General features: G+C 46.4%; 1 protein-coding gene across 1 annotated transcript; it reads left to right on the top strand.

Moving 5' to 3' along the window:
• The first annotated feature begins 202 nt into the window (after window positions 1-202).
• ARL2BP (ARF like GTPase 2 binding protein) lies at window positions 203-15,354 on the top strand. Its single transcript, XM_087728690.1, has 7 exons — window positions 203-321; window positions 2,121-2,172; window positions 3,113-3,174; window positions 5,574-5,680; window positions 7,177-7,262; window positions 11,383-11,479; window positions 13,076-15,354. Exons 2-7 carry the CDS (start codon window positions 2,135-2,137, stop codon window positions 13,172-13,174), a joined length of 489 nt encoding a protein of 162 aa, XP_087584816.1. The 5' UTR covers window positions 203-321; window positions 2,121-2,134; the 3' UTR covers window positions 13,175-15,354.
• The last annotated feature ends 757 nt before the right edge of the window (window positions 15,355-16,111 follow it).

The following is a 16,111-nucleotide window of genomic DNA, read 5'->3' as shown; positions in this document are numbered from 1 at the left end:
AACTTGGCAACTTTAAGACTTGTGGACTTCAACTCCCAGAATTCTCCCGCCAGCCAGAGAAAGACGGAGAGCCGCTCCTTTGCAAGGCTGAGAAGCCAGAAACTCCGCCTCCCCCGCCTCTGATTGGCCTTTCCTTGTTGAACAAAAAAAGCGCCGCCCTTTCCCCCACGCTTCCTCCCGATTGGCTCATGGCTGAAGCTCGCGTTACCGGAAGCGGCGGTTGCCCGGACGACGGGAGGTGGGGGAAGCCGCGGCCCTTTTAACGGACTTGATGGCGGCGGCATCGGCCCCGCGGCGGCCTTCGTTTCTGCTTTGATCCCGGTGAGCAGCGCGGAGACCCGGGCACAGAAGGGTCCCATGGCGCTGTTGAAGATGGGAAGGGAGGGGGGTTAGGGGATCTGGCCCACGGGTGTGGCCGCAGATAGACTGCGCTGGGAGCGGGAGACTCATCTCCCGAGTCAAGAAGGGCAGGTTTCGATAGGAAAGAGTCGCTGCAGCCCCGATTTGGGGGTAGGGGGTGGGTGTCTGCCTTTTTTTCACCTTGAGCTCCCGCTTTTAATGAAATCGGTTTTAAATCTCTGGGCGGCCTAAATTAAATTATATATAATATAATTATCTCTCTATCATAATAATATAAATTAAATTATACACACACAGACACCTACCTATATAATAATTTAAATTTAAATATATAAAAAAGCTGTGCTGGCTGGAGAATTCTGGGAGTTGAAGTCCACAAGTCTTAAAGTTGCCAAGTTTGGGGACCCCTGTAAATCTAGTTATTTCTATTAATTTAGCAATGTTTCAAAGCTGCCCCAGGCCTAAAACCACCTATTTACTTATGTTTGTTTATTTAATCATGTAGTGGTGTTTCAAAAGCCTGGAGGACTGATTTATTCTGGTTTATTTCAGTTGATTGTATTCATTTATTTAACAGCATTTCAAGGGGGCCCCGGGCCTGAAGAACCTATGTATTTTAATTTACAATTTTCTTTTTGATTGAGCAGCGTTTCAAAGGCTCTCCAAGCCCAAAGGAAAATACTTATTTAATTGTAACTTAATTAGATGAATTGATTGAGCAGCATTGCAAAGCCGCCTGAGCCTAAAGGGGTTGACTTATTACAGCGGATGCATTCCTGACATTTCTTTTATAGCTCTCCTCTACTGATAAAAAGCCCACAAATAATATAAACATTGGTACAGGATCCCCGTTGGTTCGTCTGGATGACCGCCAAATGGGCAGACTTCATCTCCCAGAATTCCCCATGCTCATTGCTCCCATTAGTGGTATGCTGCCTTTGGTGATATGGGCAACTATGTAAATTTGATAAATAAATTCTGGAGATCTTGCATTGCTCAGCCCAATGTCACCCCCCTCATTCATGTCTATGGCAATACCGTAAAACAGGGGTGTCAAACGCAAGTCCTGGGGGCTGGATGTGGCCCATGGGGTGCTTAGATCCGGCCCATGGGGCTGCCCTGGAAACAGCACAGGACTGACTCAAGGTGCCTCTGCCAGCGAAAACAGCCAGCGAAAAAACGGAGCTAGGGAGGGCCATGTGCAGCCCTCCCGAGTTCCATTTTCGCTGGCAGAGGGCTGCAGGAAGCCGTCGCAGCTGAAAACAGAGCTTGGGAGCCTGTTTTTACTGGCAGAGCACTCGGGCTATGACAGGCACAAGTGACGTTGAGATGGTCATACCCACCCAGCCACCCCCCACCCCCGCAGGTCGAACACAACCCTGATGCAGCCCTCAGTGAAATCAAGTTTGACACCCCTGCCATAAAAGTTTTCCAAAGGAGCAAAAGTAACATCTGGGAGGGCGAAAAACGGGCCTCCCGGAAGTTCCAAAAGTCTGGAAACGGGCCCATTTCTGGTTTCTGGAGGCCAGAGGAGGCCGTTTTCGCCCTCCCAGAGGCTCGAGGAAAGCCACCGGAGCCTGAGGAGGGGAAAAACGCCCCCCCCCCACTACCACCATGGTGGACTAGGCCATGTCCACCCAGCAACCGGGCAGAGAATTGGTTGCTTAAAATTTTTCAACCCCACCCCTGGGTGTCTGGGATGTGCCCTGGGTTCCGAAAATGAATCAACCTATATTCCAATCTTTCCTTCATAAACACAGGTACCAAAGCAACAATGGAGGCTTTAGAGGAAGAGAATTTCGGTGTATCCATGTAAGTCTTATTTCTACGCCTGCAAGGCATGCGGTTTTGTTGGGAATGTAAGGAAAGCAACAAAGCTGGAGGATTGGGAGTGGCAGCCCAGCCTTGTGATCTTCTACAGGGTGGGATGAAAATTCTCGTTCTTTTTTTGGAGTGGTTAAGGGAAGAGGGAAGGTGGAGCCTCTGGGAACCTGAAACAACCAATTGGGGAAAACTTTGGAATGGGGGATGTAGACGGAACGCGAGGCTTCCCAAGATATTTTGACTAAGAAGAGGGCAGAGAATGGCAACAAAAATGATAAAGGTTCTACAGGCAAAATCATATGATGAACGGTTGAGGGAGCTGGCTATGTCTAACCCAGGGGATCTGGAGCCGCATGTGGCTCTTTCATCCCTCTGCTGCGGCTCCCTGTCACCGGTTGGCTCCACAGTTGATAAGGCTTTCAGTTAGGATAGGTAGAGGAAAAAGGACTCCACGCTAGGAGGAGACTATGGTGGGGGAACCGGACTTCTGGTCAGCTCCAGAATTGAACAGGAGGCTTCTGGTTAGGACCTTTGTGGCTCTTTGAGTGTTTAAGGTTGCCGACCCCTGGTCTAACCTAACAAAGAGAGGGATTGAGGGTGGAGGACATAATTGTCAGTACTTTTGAGGGGCTGTCCCAAAGAAGAGAAGAGTGACTTACTGTCTTAAGACACCACAGGGCCTGACGAGGAATAACAGGCGGAAGATCATTCAAGAGAGATCCAACCTAGAAATAAGGAGAAATTTCTTGAGAGTGAGAAAGATGAGTAGAATAGCTTCCCTCCAGAAGTTGTGGGTGCTCCCATACTGGAGGTTTTTAAGAAGAGATTAGGCAGTCATTTGTCCGAAATTATAATGGGGAATTTTACATAATGTGCATTTCACCTTCCCTGGCTGCTGAAATCTAAATGCCTCGTCTTTTTATTTCAGCTCGTCGCCCTCTGATGCTGAATTCGATGCTATTGTCGGATATTTGGAAGACATTGTAATGGGTGAGCTTGGCTTTAATAGTTAATACTGCCCTCCAAAGGCTTCCCTCAGCACTCCAGCCTCATAAAGAACAGCTTGTGTTTGATTGATAGGCCTAAATATATATATATACTTTCCTAATCTCACAGTCATAAATATAGTCCGTCCAGCTTACCAGGAAGACAGCATGAAGAGGAGGAAGCCAACTCAAACATGGGGACGCTCCTTGTACCAAGCCATGATCGTGCTTGAGCAATGTTGCTACAACAGATATTCCAAGCCAGGCTGTTTTCTGCATCAAATGTGCCTTGCTCTAATCTGAGCATGACTGCCTCTGAGAAGACCTGACTTCTCAGAAGCTGTGTCCCTCAGTAATCCCAAGGGTGGCTCAATGAGTAAGATGCTGAGCTTGTCAGTCAGAAAGTCGGCAGTTCGAATCCCTAGTGCTGCATAATGCGGTGAGCTCCCATTACTTGTTCCAGCTTTTGCCAACCTGGCAGTTTGAAAGCACGTTAAAAAATGCAAGTAGAAAAATAAGGACCACCTTTGGTGGAAGGTAACAGTGTTCTGTTTGGTGGTTTGAATCCCTAGTGCCATGTAACGGAGTGAGCTCCTATTATTTGTCCCAGCTTCTGCCAACCTAGCAGTTCGAAAGCACGTAAAAAATGCAAATAGAAAAACAGGGACCACCTTTGGTGGGAAGGGAACAGCGTTCCGTGTGCCTTTTGGCATTACAACAGCACTGGTTCTTCAGCTTTGAAACGGAGATCAGCACTGCCCCCTAGAGTCAGGGATGACTAGCACTAGAGGGGAACCTTTACCTTTACCTGATCCCAAGTTTCTGAGAATAACTCTGTGCCTCTCTTGATTCTTCTACCCTCAATTCCTTCTAAGGATGCATGAAGGGAAGCTTCTGATGTGGGCCAGAGCCTGCTGGTCCAGGAGGTCATCTGTTTTTGACCTGGTTTATAAATATTGCTTCTGCCCCGGGGTCAAAAGCCTCTGAATCCATCACTGTTGCCAGAATGATGAGAGGATGTCCAGAGACATTTGTCTTCTTTTGGCCCTGCTCTTCACCTGAGGAAGACACTTGAAGTGGAACCCTGATCCTTGCTAGACGGCTGCTTAAATCTACTACTTCCAACTCCATGGAAGATTTTAAACCCATCTTCAGCATCGCTCATTTTAATGTCTGCTAGACAGAGTTGATCTGTGTTTTGTCATTGCACACATTATCTGGAACAGGGCTCTTCGAACGACATGCCAAACCTGATGAGATTCCGCGATCAGGCCAGCATTTGGAATGATCAGACAGTCCGCTTCATGTCAATTCACTCCTCCTATATACCATATTTTTCGCAGTATAAGATGCACCTTTTTCCCCTATAAAAGAGGGAGAAAATCTGGGTGCATCTTATACACCGAATACAGCATTTTGGGCCTACCGAAACCCTGCCCTCTTTGCAAAAATGTATGCGCAGAGGGTTTGGGAGGCTTGCAAAGTACTCCTAGGGGCTGGGGAGGGCAAAAATGAGTGAAAACCGGGCTGTTTTCGTTCATTTTTGCCCCCTCCCCAGCCCCCAGGAGCACGCTTAAGAGTCTCCCAAAGCTCTGCATGCCCCCTTTTTTCTCCAAAAACGAGGGAGGCCTGCTGAGTGCAAAAACTTTTTAAAAAAATTTACCTCTTCAAAATCATGGTGCGTCTTGTACTCCGGTGCGTGTTATAGTCCAAAAAATATGGTAAACCATTATGTTCATCATAAAGGGAACACTGTTGCAGGCCTGTCAAGTTCTCTAGGGCAGGGGTGTCAAACTCAAGGGCCACATCAGGGTTGTCTTTGATCTTGAGGGGGGTGGGTGGGCCTGGCCAGCTCGACATCACTCATGTCGGGGGGCGCTTGTGGTGGCCTGAGCACTCTGTAGCAAAAACAGGCTCCTGAGCTCCGTATCTGGCTGCGACGGCCTCCTGCAACCCTCTGCCAGCAAAAACAGAGTTTGGGAGGGCCCCACACAGCCCTCCCGACCTCAGTTTTCACTGGCAGAGGCACCGCGGGCTGGTCCTTCGCTGTTTCCAGGGCGGCCCCCGCAGGCCAGATCTAAGCGCCCCTGGGCCTTGAGTTTGACCCCCCCTGCTCCAGGGAATAGATGTCCTTTCTCCAAGGAGACTTCCAAAAGACTTAAGGAGATTTACTTCCAAGAATTCTGTTCCTACCAGAGCCTTCCTAGCTAGTGAAACATGGAAGTGGTTGCATAGATGGTGCACCCTTCTCCTCCCCCACAAGTTGCAGCTGCGCTGTTGTCATGCTTGACCCAGAGCACAATGTGCTGGATGGCAAGTCGAGCATAGCGGGCCTGAAGAATGGGCTCACTGTCTCTCAGCTAAATAGCCACCCTATTTAACACATTTTTTTTGTGATTTCAGATGATGACTTCCAGCTAATACAAAGAAACTTCATGGACAAATACTACCGAGAGTTTGATGACACAGAGGAGAATAAACTGGTCTACACACCTATCTTTAATGAATATGTAAGTTTGTTGTGGTCTTTTTGGTCCATACGGCTAAGATCCCCCCCCCCCCCAAACGAGGTTGAATTGCTGTTTGGCTCATTTATAAAGATGCTAAAAGTTCCAACTGGGCAAGAATGCGTATTCTGACTTCGCTCAAACACAGAGAAATGTATGATGTAGTAGAACCGAGTTCCCCAACCTTTTCAGCCTTCCGGACCATCAGGGGGGAGAGGCGGGGATTGTTCCGTGCATGTGGTGGGCAAGCCTGCGCACAGCTCAATTTGCGGGAGCGGCAGGCAGAAGTGGCGAGTAGGGATATGTGCCCATGCTTGCCCATCACTTCCGGCGCCCGGTTCCAAAATGCTTTTTTCAGTGCCGTAACTTTTGAACGGTCACTAAATAAACCATTGTAAGTCGAGGACTACCTATACAATTAATGTTATGATGTTAAATAAGGAGGAATAGTTCCTTTAAAAAAAAAAAAAAAGAGAGCAATGTATGGCCCATCTCCAAATCCTATTTACCAAATCCCCAGGATTTATTACCTACAGAAATGTTTCTCCCTCCATTACAAGATGAGATTCTTTTTCTCTCCTGCTAGCTCGGCATTTGCTTCCCTAATTACTTAACTTGCTTAAAGAGGTGGAGATTATAGCTGATCCGATCTCGGAAAGTCTAAGCAAGGATGGACACGGATAGTATTTGTTTGTCACATTACCAGGAGATCCCAGAGCTGTGGATTTGCCCACCATATTGTTGCCAAGAAGTCAATCTAGATCTGTGATGGCAAAGCTATGGCATGCGTGCCACAGGTGGCATGCCGAGCCCACTCTGCGAGCACATGAGCCATCGTCCCAGCTCTGTTCCACTGCCTATGTGCATGCGCCTCCCTCTGGCCAGCTGGTTTTCAGGTCTTTGCTGTGCAGGATATGCAGGGGTCACGTGTGCATGCATGGGGGGTGGGCACACACTGCATTATGGGTGTGGCACACAACGATAAAAAGGTTAGCCATCACTGATCTAGATTGTCATTAGCTATCAAAGAGCTGGCCCGAACTTTACTTTAATCTACTTCCCGTTCCACTGGCACCTAGTACACCTGCTTGTACCTTTGACCACTCTTCTTATGCGTTCTCAATTGCTGAGTTGTTGAAAAAGAAAGTGCATTAAACATAGCATCCTCATTATCAGACAACTGTACCTTCAATAGCAAGTTCAGAGGGCAGAGGGTTTATTTTTGCCACAGATTCATTAAAACGTTCAGCCATCAGAGAGACTGTAAATCAGAATTGTGCCCTCTGAATTATCTCCAGGTTACCTTTAGCTTCTCAGTGGTTACCTGTTAGGTTACCATTCCAGGAATTGGAAGTCCAGGTATTTTCAAGTGGCCAGGATTGAGAAACACAGTTTTAATTATTGTAACCTGGTTTATGGCTGCCAGGTATGTATGCCATGCACAATTGGAACGGTGTATAAATAAGGAGGAGGCAATAAATAAAACTTTCTCATTTTAGATCTGCTTAGTTGAAAAATACATTGAAGCGAAACTTTTGGACAGGATTCCTGGTTTCAACATGTCGGCCTTCACCTTATCTTTGCAGTAAGTCGTGTTTCTGCCTTGTTTTTTATGTTTAAAGTTGGTTGAGTTCTTTATTGTTCTGACGTCTTCCTCTGTTTTTCCTCTGTTCAGGGAGTCCTCAACGTACGACCACAATTGAGCCCCAAATTGATGGTGTGAAGTGAGAAATGTGTGTGTTTTGCCCCATTTTACGACTTCTCTTGCCACACTTGTTAAGTGCAATTTGTTAAATTAGCAACACCATTGTTAAGTGAATCTGACTTCCCCATGAACTTTGCTTGCCAGAATATCACAAAAAGGTGATCACACATGAGCCTCCGGGGACACTGCAGCCGTCACAAATGTGAGACAGTCGTCAGGCATCCGAATGAAAATCACATGACCATGGGGATGCTTATGACCATGGGTCATAAGTGTGAAAAGCGAACTGTTGTAAGTCAAGGACTCTCTGTAAATTTTTTCTCTCCCCTTTTGAATCTTGGGCAGGTGAGCTGCTGCCCTTGGGTTTCATGGAACATTGGGATGGGCATATTCCTGGGGTGCCACCATATATATACACAGTGGGGCAAAAAAGTATTTGGTCAGCCACCAATTGTGCAAGTTCTCCCACTGAGGCCTGTAATTGACATCATAGGTAGACCTCAACTATGAGAGACAAAATGAGAAAACAAATCCAGACAATCACATTGTCTGATCTGGAAAGAATTTATTTGCAAATTATGGTGGAAAATAAGTATTTGGTCACCTACAAACAAGCAAGATTTCATTTCCCAGGGAAATAATAGTAAGATGAACCCTGACATCTATTACTGACAACAGGGACAAAAGGATTAGAGGTAGTCCTTGACTTACAACTGTTTGTTTAATGACCATTTGGAAATTACAACGGCACTGAAAACAGTAACTTACGATTGTTTTTCACACATTCATTGCAACATCCCCCTGTCACATGATCAAAGCTCAGACACTGGAAAACTTACATATATTTGTAAGGGTTGCAGGGTCCCTGGGTCATGTGATCTCCTTTTGCAACCCTCTGACAAGCAGTGTCAATAGAGAAACCAGATTCACTTAACGACTGTAGCAAGAAAGGTTGCATTTAGACTTATCTACCGCTTTACAGTGCTTCACAGCCCCCTCTAAGCAGTTCGCAGAGTCAGCCTCTTGCCCCCAACAATCTGGGTCCTCATTTTACCCACCTCAGAAGGACGGAAGTCTGAGTCAACCTTGAGCCTCTGGTCAGGATTGAACTGCTGGCAGCGGGCAGAATCAGCCTGCAGTACTACACTCTAAACACTGCAAATGGATGGATGGATGGATGGATGGAAGGAAGGAAGGAAGGAAGGAAGGAAGGAAGGAAGGAAGGAAGGAAGGAAGAAAAAAAAAAAGACGTTGAGACTCTAGAAAAAGTGCAGAGAAGAGCAACCAGGATGATTAGGGGACTGGAGGCTAAAACATACGATGAACGGTTGCAGGAACTGGGCATGGCTAGTCTAGGGAAGAGAAGGAGCAGAGAAGACACAATAGCAGTCTTCCAATATTTGAGAGGTTGCCACAGACAGGAGGGGGTCAAGCTATTCTCCAAAGCACCTGAAGGCCAGACAAGGAATAAAGGATGGAAACTGATCCAGGAGAGATTCAACCTAGAAATAAGGAGGAATTTTCTGACAGAGAGAACAGTCGACCCATGGAACAGAAGTTGCCTTCAGAGGTTGTGGGAGCTTCATCACTGGAGGCTTTCAAGAAGAGACTGGATTGTCATCTCTCAGAAATAGCTTAGGGTCCCTTCCAACTCTGTTAATTTGTTGAAAGAAAGAAGGAAGGGCAAATGGCAATCACACTTGGACTTACATACCACTTCAAGGTGCTTTTACAGCCCCCTCTAAGCGATTTACAGAGTGAGCCTATTGTCCCCCAACAATCTGGGTCCTCATTTGGCCCACCTCGGAAGGATGGAAGGCTGAGGCAATCTTGAGCCTGGTGGGATTCGATCTGACAAATTGCAGTCAGCCAGCTGTCAGCAGAAGTAGCCTGCATTCTAACCACTGTGCCACCGCGCTTCATAAATAGGGCAAAACTTACTTAACAAATGTCTCTCTTAGCAACAGAAATTTTGGGCTCAGTTGTGGCCATAAGTCAAGGGCTATCTGTGTTGGAATCTCTAGTCTTTTTTGCTCCCAACCTCTGGGTCCAGGGCAACTGGTGGGCTGTGAGGTGTTTGCAACTAGGCTGCAGATACTGGGCGAGCGCATGTACATCGCCACTTTCACAACCTAGCTGTGTGCACATGCACTCCAGTGGTGGGTTTAAATTTATTTTACTACTGCGCTCTTGCACACTTGCGCGATGCTTCTACACATGTGCAGAAGCTTCCGGGTGTGTGGGTGGAGCCTCCCACCACTACCGGTTCGCCCAGTCCAGGGTAAACCAGCGGAAACCCCAAATGACGCACTCCATTTGTGTGACCGGCCATCACACACGTACGCCGCTTGTGCAGATGGACCTGCACAAATTGCTTGCAGACAGCTGGTCATTTGTATTCTTTTAGCGAGTCATTAAGGTCACCTGCCGGTTTATGCCATACAGACATAAACCTTGCTGGCCACACTCTAAGTGGAAACGTCCCCCCTCTGCCAGTTCACAAAGGAGGAAAGCGGAACTCTTCCCTAGAACAGGGGTCTCCAACCTTGGCAACTTTAAGCCTTGGCGGACTTCAACTCCCATTCAATTCTGGGAGTTGAAGTCTGCCAGGTTTAAAGTTACTAAGGTTAGGGACCCCTGCCCTAGAGCTTTGTCCTGTAGTAAATTACTTTCCAGAACTAATAGTAAAAAAAGTGGTAGAAACGTTTTGGAGAGAAGAAGCTGCAAGTCGGTGGATGGGGAGAATCTGTGGTAGCCGGAGACGCTCGATTCATTTCTTAAAATGTTCCCCAGACCCTTAGCAGGTGGCACCTGACAGCAGGCTAGGGGCCTAATCTTAAGTAGAGGATTGCATTTCCTAAGCCCCATATGGACTGGGGGATTGTCTGCCTCCCTGCTATGACTTCAGAGAGTCTCCCACGAGCAAGAACTGCAGTAAGGGATCAGCCAAAGCAATTGATTTCTAATTTCACAACTCAGGATTGCTTGGCACCGAACACGGCGACGAAAGAACCAATCTCAAGACAGAACCCTTAAGCAGGGATTCCATTTCACACGCCGATGGCTTTGGGGTTACATTCTCCCTTGGAGAAGTGTAAAGAAAATTGGGTAGCCGGTCCTCTGATGACACTGATTGTCCTCCCTTTTTAGATTAGATCAAAGCTAATGTCAGTGTAGGGACATGGTGGCTCAGTGAGTAAGACAGTGAGCTTGTCAGTCAGAAAGGATGGCAGCTCAAATCCCTAGCGCCGCATAATGGGGTGAGCTCCCGTGAATTGTACCAGCTTCTGCCAACCTAGCAGTTTGAAAGCACGTAAAAATGCAAGTAGAAAGATAGGAATCACCTTTGGTGGGAAGGGAACAGTGCTCCGTGCACCTTCGGCATTGAGTCATGCCGGCCACATGACCACGGAGACGTCGTCGGACAGCGGTGGCTCTTAGGCTTTGAAACGGAGATGAGCACCGCCCCATAGAGTCAAGAACGAGTGTGGCCTTTTTCCTTATTGTCTAATTCTTCATTATAGTAATGATGTAATTTTTTCAGGGATTATTGGAAATATTCTAAGTAACCCTGTCATTTTCTGCATAATCACATTTATGGAAGGAGTAACAGGTAGTCATTGCTTAAGAGTATCCTGTTAGCAACCATTCAAAGTTACAGTGACGCTGAAAAAATAACTTCATGACCACTCCTCACACTTATGACTATTGCAACATCCTGCAGTCATGTGATCACCATTTGAATGCTTCACAGCTGGCTTCTGACGAGCAGAGCAAGTGGAGAAGCTGGCAGTGAAACCGCAGTCATGGCCACATGATGTTTCACTTAACGACTGTTAACGGCACTCATCAACCAAGTTGCCTGACCCAGCTGTGGCTGTTAAGCAAGGATTACCTGTAGTGTTTTTCCTCTTCATTGCTCCAGAACAAATTTTATAATCCTTTACACTGTCAAATACCTTTTCTACATTAATCACCTATCCGAATCCCTCACTTGCAGGCAGCACAAGGATGAAATAGCTGGAGACATTTTTGATATGCTTCTCACGTTCACTGACTTTCTGGCATTTAAAGAGATGTTCCTGGATTACAGAGCTGTAAGTATTTCAGAACTCAGCTGGGCAGAGTGGGGAGAGTGAGTGCTGAACACCAGTATGCTGGTCCCTCTGACCTGGGGTAATGTTTTCCCATTAACAATGGTTCTCCTGGGTCATGGGAAGAGAAGTGCCTCAGATAGAAAGTCCCTACAGAGAGTGGTAAGGACAGCAGAGAAGATTATTCCTGTTATTCAGAATACGGCTTATAAGTGCTATGTGCTTAGAGCTCAAAGCATTGTCAGAGACCCCACACACACCCACTTCATGGTCTGTTTCTGTTGCTCTCCTCTGGGAAGGGGTTTCAAAGTATTTCTAGCAGGACTTCCAGATTCTGTAATAGCTTTGTTCCCTGGGCCATCTATCCGCCTGGTAAACTCAGAAGATTCGTTTCTCTCGCTGTGTGCATGTATACATCCAAACTATACTGTGTTGTTTCTCTGGGCCATATAATATATGTAGGTATAGTAATTATTTTGTATTATTTGTTTTGCCATCTTTACGTAGTGTATATTGGAGGTGGAGACCCTTTGAGAGCTGCATGCGATGAAATTTCATTTCAGTATATGCCGATTAGTGTACATTCAAAGAGACACTAACGTTGTTACTCTATTCTATAAGAAAGAGCAGGCAGCTGTGTAGGGGACCACTGATCCCTTAGAAACCTCTGAGATGCCCCCCAGCTTTCCTCCCAGCAGTGTCTGATCACTAAAAGCCTCGCTTTCCATGGTAGTTTAAATATTCTACTTTTTACAGGAGGGGTTACATGGCCTTATGATTCCTACTCCAGAGTTTGAGAGAAAATTAAAAAAAATGCTTCCCTTTTTTCATCTCTACTAGTCAAGGGGTCGGCAACCTTAAACACTCAAAGAGTATTCTAAAGATCCTAACCGGAAGCCCCCCATTCAATTCTGGAGCCGACAGGAAGTCCGGTTCCCCCACCATAGAGTCTCCTCCTAGCATGGCGTCCTTTTTCCTTTACCTGTCCTAACCAAAAGCCCTATCAATTGTGGAGCTGACCAGAAAACCCACCCCTGGCCATAGAGTCTCCTACTGGCGCGCTGTGCTTTCTCCCCACCCTCCCAACTGGAAGCTCCTCTCAAAATTGTGGCACTGACCGGTGACAGGGAGCCACAGCGGAGGGATGAAAGAGCCACATGTGGCTCCAGAGTCAGGGGTTGTTGACCCCTGTACTTTACAAATGCCTCCTGAACTGAAGTGTATGTCAACTCGTAAAGCATTTCCATGTCTGTTATCAAGTTGCCATGTGAGGAAAGGGGGGGAGCGCATTCCACACATACTTTCGGCTACAGTCAGATCTCCGATTTCCACAGCAGGCTTGGGAAGCATGGAATTCTGCAGCCTGCTGGAACACCTCATTGGATAATGTGATTTATGACACAGACTGAGGGAAAGGGAGAAATGGGAGCAAAGTTCAGCCATAACTTACATGAGATCAGATCTAACTTTGCTTGGGTATTGCCGAAAGGTTGTTCCTAATAAATGACTGGATTTCTTTTGAAACTTGGCTCGAGGCTGTTGAATTAATTAGGGCATCTTTCGGAAACCTGACAAGTGTTTTTTTGTGTCTCGCTCTAGGAGAAAGAAGGACGAGGCCTGGACCTTAGTGCTGGGTTGGTGGTCACCTCTTTAAACAAGCCCTCCCGGTCACCCCCCCAGAACAGCCTGTGGCATTAGTGTTGGGCTCCAGAGGAGGCCTGTTGGGGTGCCTCCAACACGAAAGAGAGGAATGAGGGAACTCAGAAAGCTTGATCTTCTCTTCCGTTCCTTGTACGGATGGGTCCACCACCACCACCATCTCCATCAGAGGACTGGGACTCCTGTGGTTCCCACCCAACTGGATTTTACATTGCAGAGATCAACCTGCAACCGTTTCTCTGAGGACATCCTAAACTCCTCTTTTTTTTTTCTTTTGGTGGGGACAGTGGTCATGAAAGACTAGTGTCGGGTGTGAGGGGGCCGTCTCTATAGTCCCCCCCCCCCCCGAGTTTCACAATTGCAGGACTGCTGGCAAATTGTCTTTTTGTGTGGGCTGTGAATGAAACCCGTTGGCTTAACAGGTAATATGTGCGTTTGGGTGCTTTCTCTCGGTGTTCGATACAAATGTTGGTTTTTTTGTATATGTAGCATGAAAATGTTCTCCACAGATGGTGAACTTGAGTCCTTCTCCACTCAACAGACCTTTTTCTCTCCGCTTTGAGGGCTTCCCCCCCTTTCATCCTCAGAGGCCGTGATATTTTTCAAATGTACATTTCATCCATTCTAGGAAAACTACCACGCAGTGTCCATGCTATGATTCGTAGCTTGTAATCTAAGGATACAGCCATGTCCTACAAGGAACCTAGCTCTTGTGACTTCCTGAGAACATTTCTGGTTCCTTCAGTCGAATTCTTGTTCGCAAAATCTTGCCGCCCTCCATACGGAGCCAAATCAAGTGCCAGTGGTGTGAATTGTCCGCCCACAGCTGCTGTACCTCCTTCTCCAAGTTCTTTTTTTACCCCTGCTTAAGTTTGTCTTCCACCTGCTGGGAAGAAGGGACCAGTTATAGCCATCTTGAGTGCCATCCAGCAGGAGGACCAGCCATTGTCAGTAGGCAGCAGTTCTTTACGCTCTCCCTTGGCAGGAGCCTGGGTATATTCACCTGCGGCCCCTGGATGGGGCAGAGATGTTTTCTAGGTGCCGCTTGGGTAGGGAAGATCATCAGGAACCCCCTGCAGACAATATTCTAAGACTGGAGAGACTGAAAAAGAACATAAGTGTTTCTAATAAGCAATTGCAATATTTACAGTTGACGCAGTGTTTCCATTGTAAATTTTCATTTCTCTAACGTTCTCAGCCTGGACGGTGGCATTTTTGAGATCTTTATCCGGAAGCCCATTCCTACTTTGCGAAAGAGATTTATTCTAACTTTTCAGCCATTCTTGCAGGTTTCCTGCTCACAGAATGGAAAAGGGTATGGGGCATTACCGAGATTTGAATGGTCTAGTCAAGCATGCTGGAAATATTTATTCAGTATTTACCTTGGCGCCGTTTTGCTTTTCTTTTCTTTTTCTCAAAAGCCCAGTCTCTTCCCATCCGTAACAGCCGGTCCTTTGGCTAGCAAGGATAAGACTGCGGGATCCTATCCGGAATTTCTCTCTCTTTTTTTTTCATTTTGCCATCATTGCCAACTTAATTTGGAAGGCACTAGGTTTCGGCATCCTAGGGGCCAGAGCTACATGGAGAAGCGCAATAAGGAAAATGTTTGTTTTCCATAGTTGAAATGGTATTTCAGTTGTTATTAGATTGGGGGGGTCTCCAATTTTGGCAACTTTAAGCTTGGCGGACTTCAACTCCCAGAATTCCCCGCCAAGCCTAAAGTGGCCAAAATTGGAGAGCCCGGCTTAGATACTTTTGGATAACAGATGGGCTAGAATTAAAAGTCAACACAACCAGGGACATCAGGTCCAAAAGGATGAATGAAGTGTGCCGGATTCACAGCGCTATAGGCTACCTGTGGGGTGGTTGCGTTTTTTTGTTTTTTTTTAAAGATACTCCCTGTAATACGGAATAGTCTTGGTGAGCCCTTGGAGCATTGCATCGAAAACGTTACGGAGAAAACCTCCACCTTCCAGAATCTTGGGGGGGGGGGTAGAAGCCATGGTGGTATGTGAATACTCCTCTTGTATTTGCTTCGTGCTTTGCTTCGTGCTAATAATAAAATCTGTCTGCTTGGTTTAAAAAAAAGAAAGATATCCTGTGGAATGTGGCCAATAAATTATTCCCACAGGTTGAAGACGATCCTCTCTGTGTGCAGATTAAAAAAAAATGATGGTTTTTTTTTTAAAAAAAATAAACTTTTTAAGTCATTTATTCAATGGCTCTTGCCATTTGATACGCCCTTCTTCATTTCCCCTTCTCCAGATTCCTGATCTTAACCATTGAAGCATGTAAGTGTGGGTTTCTATTTTTATTCTGCTCTGTGCTTTGACTGAAGTAGCTCTTCTGAATCTTTGGTCAGTACTTAAATTGTCCAAGACAAAGCAAGCAATGGATGGAAACTAATCAAGGAGAGAAGCAACCCAGAATTAAGGAGAAACTTCCTAACAGGGAGGACAATTCATCAATGCAACTGCTTGCCTTCAGAAATTCAGGTTTTTAAGAAGAGACTGGACAGTTATTTGTCTGAAATGGTAGAAGGGTTTGTGCTCGAGCATTGGGTAGGACTAGCAGACCTCCAAGGTCCCTTCCAACTCTCCCTTATTCTGTTAAAGAAAAGTCATCCCTGCTGATGGGAGAGCGAAGCAGGCCTCCAAAAGGAATCTCTCAAACCCCTATTTTCCTTTGGGGCTTGTTTGTTCCGTTTCCATAGCAGATGGGAGAGGTGGCTGCTGATAATTCCCCTCGGACTTGAGGTGGAACTAATGAAGGAAAGAGTTGTGGGAGCCGGAGAGCAGGATCACAATTCGGCTTTCGATGTGATTTTAAATGTTATCCACCCCCAAGAGTCTCGCTCCTGGCCCAGTAGTGCCTGGAAGGAAAACATATTTGGCACCCTGATACAAGGAAAGGATGACCAAACTGCAATAAACAACTTTAATAGTTAAATCTCTTGGCATGTTTGAGACTCATTAA

The sequence above is a fragment of the Thamnophis sirtalis genome, unplaced genomic scaffold (assembly GCF_051295495.1).
Source record: "Thamnophis sirtalis isolate CommonGarterSnake01/CBP01778 unplaced genomic scaffold, rThaSir2_p1.2 scaffold_14, whole genome shotgun sequence".
Taxonomy (NCBI): Eukaryota; Metazoa; Chordata; class Lepidosauria; order Squamata; family Natricidae; genus Thamnophis; species Thamnophis sirtalis.
Note: the sequence above shows the minus strand (reverse complement) of the source record. Positions and strands in the feature narration are given on the sequence as shown.

Coding starts and splice junctions, on each gene's coding strand:
- ARL2BP (XM_087728690.1), top strand. CDS start 2,135: ATGGAGGCTTTAGAGGAAGAGAATTTCGGTGTATCCAT. Junction 5,681..7,176: donor CACCTATCTTTAATGAATAT/GTAAGTTTGTTG, acceptor TTCTCATTTTAG/ATCTGCTTAGTTGAAAAATA. Junction 7,263..11,382: donor GCCTTCACCTTATCTTTGCA/GTAAGTCGTGTT, acceptor CCTCACTTGCAG/GCAGCACAAGGATGAAATAG.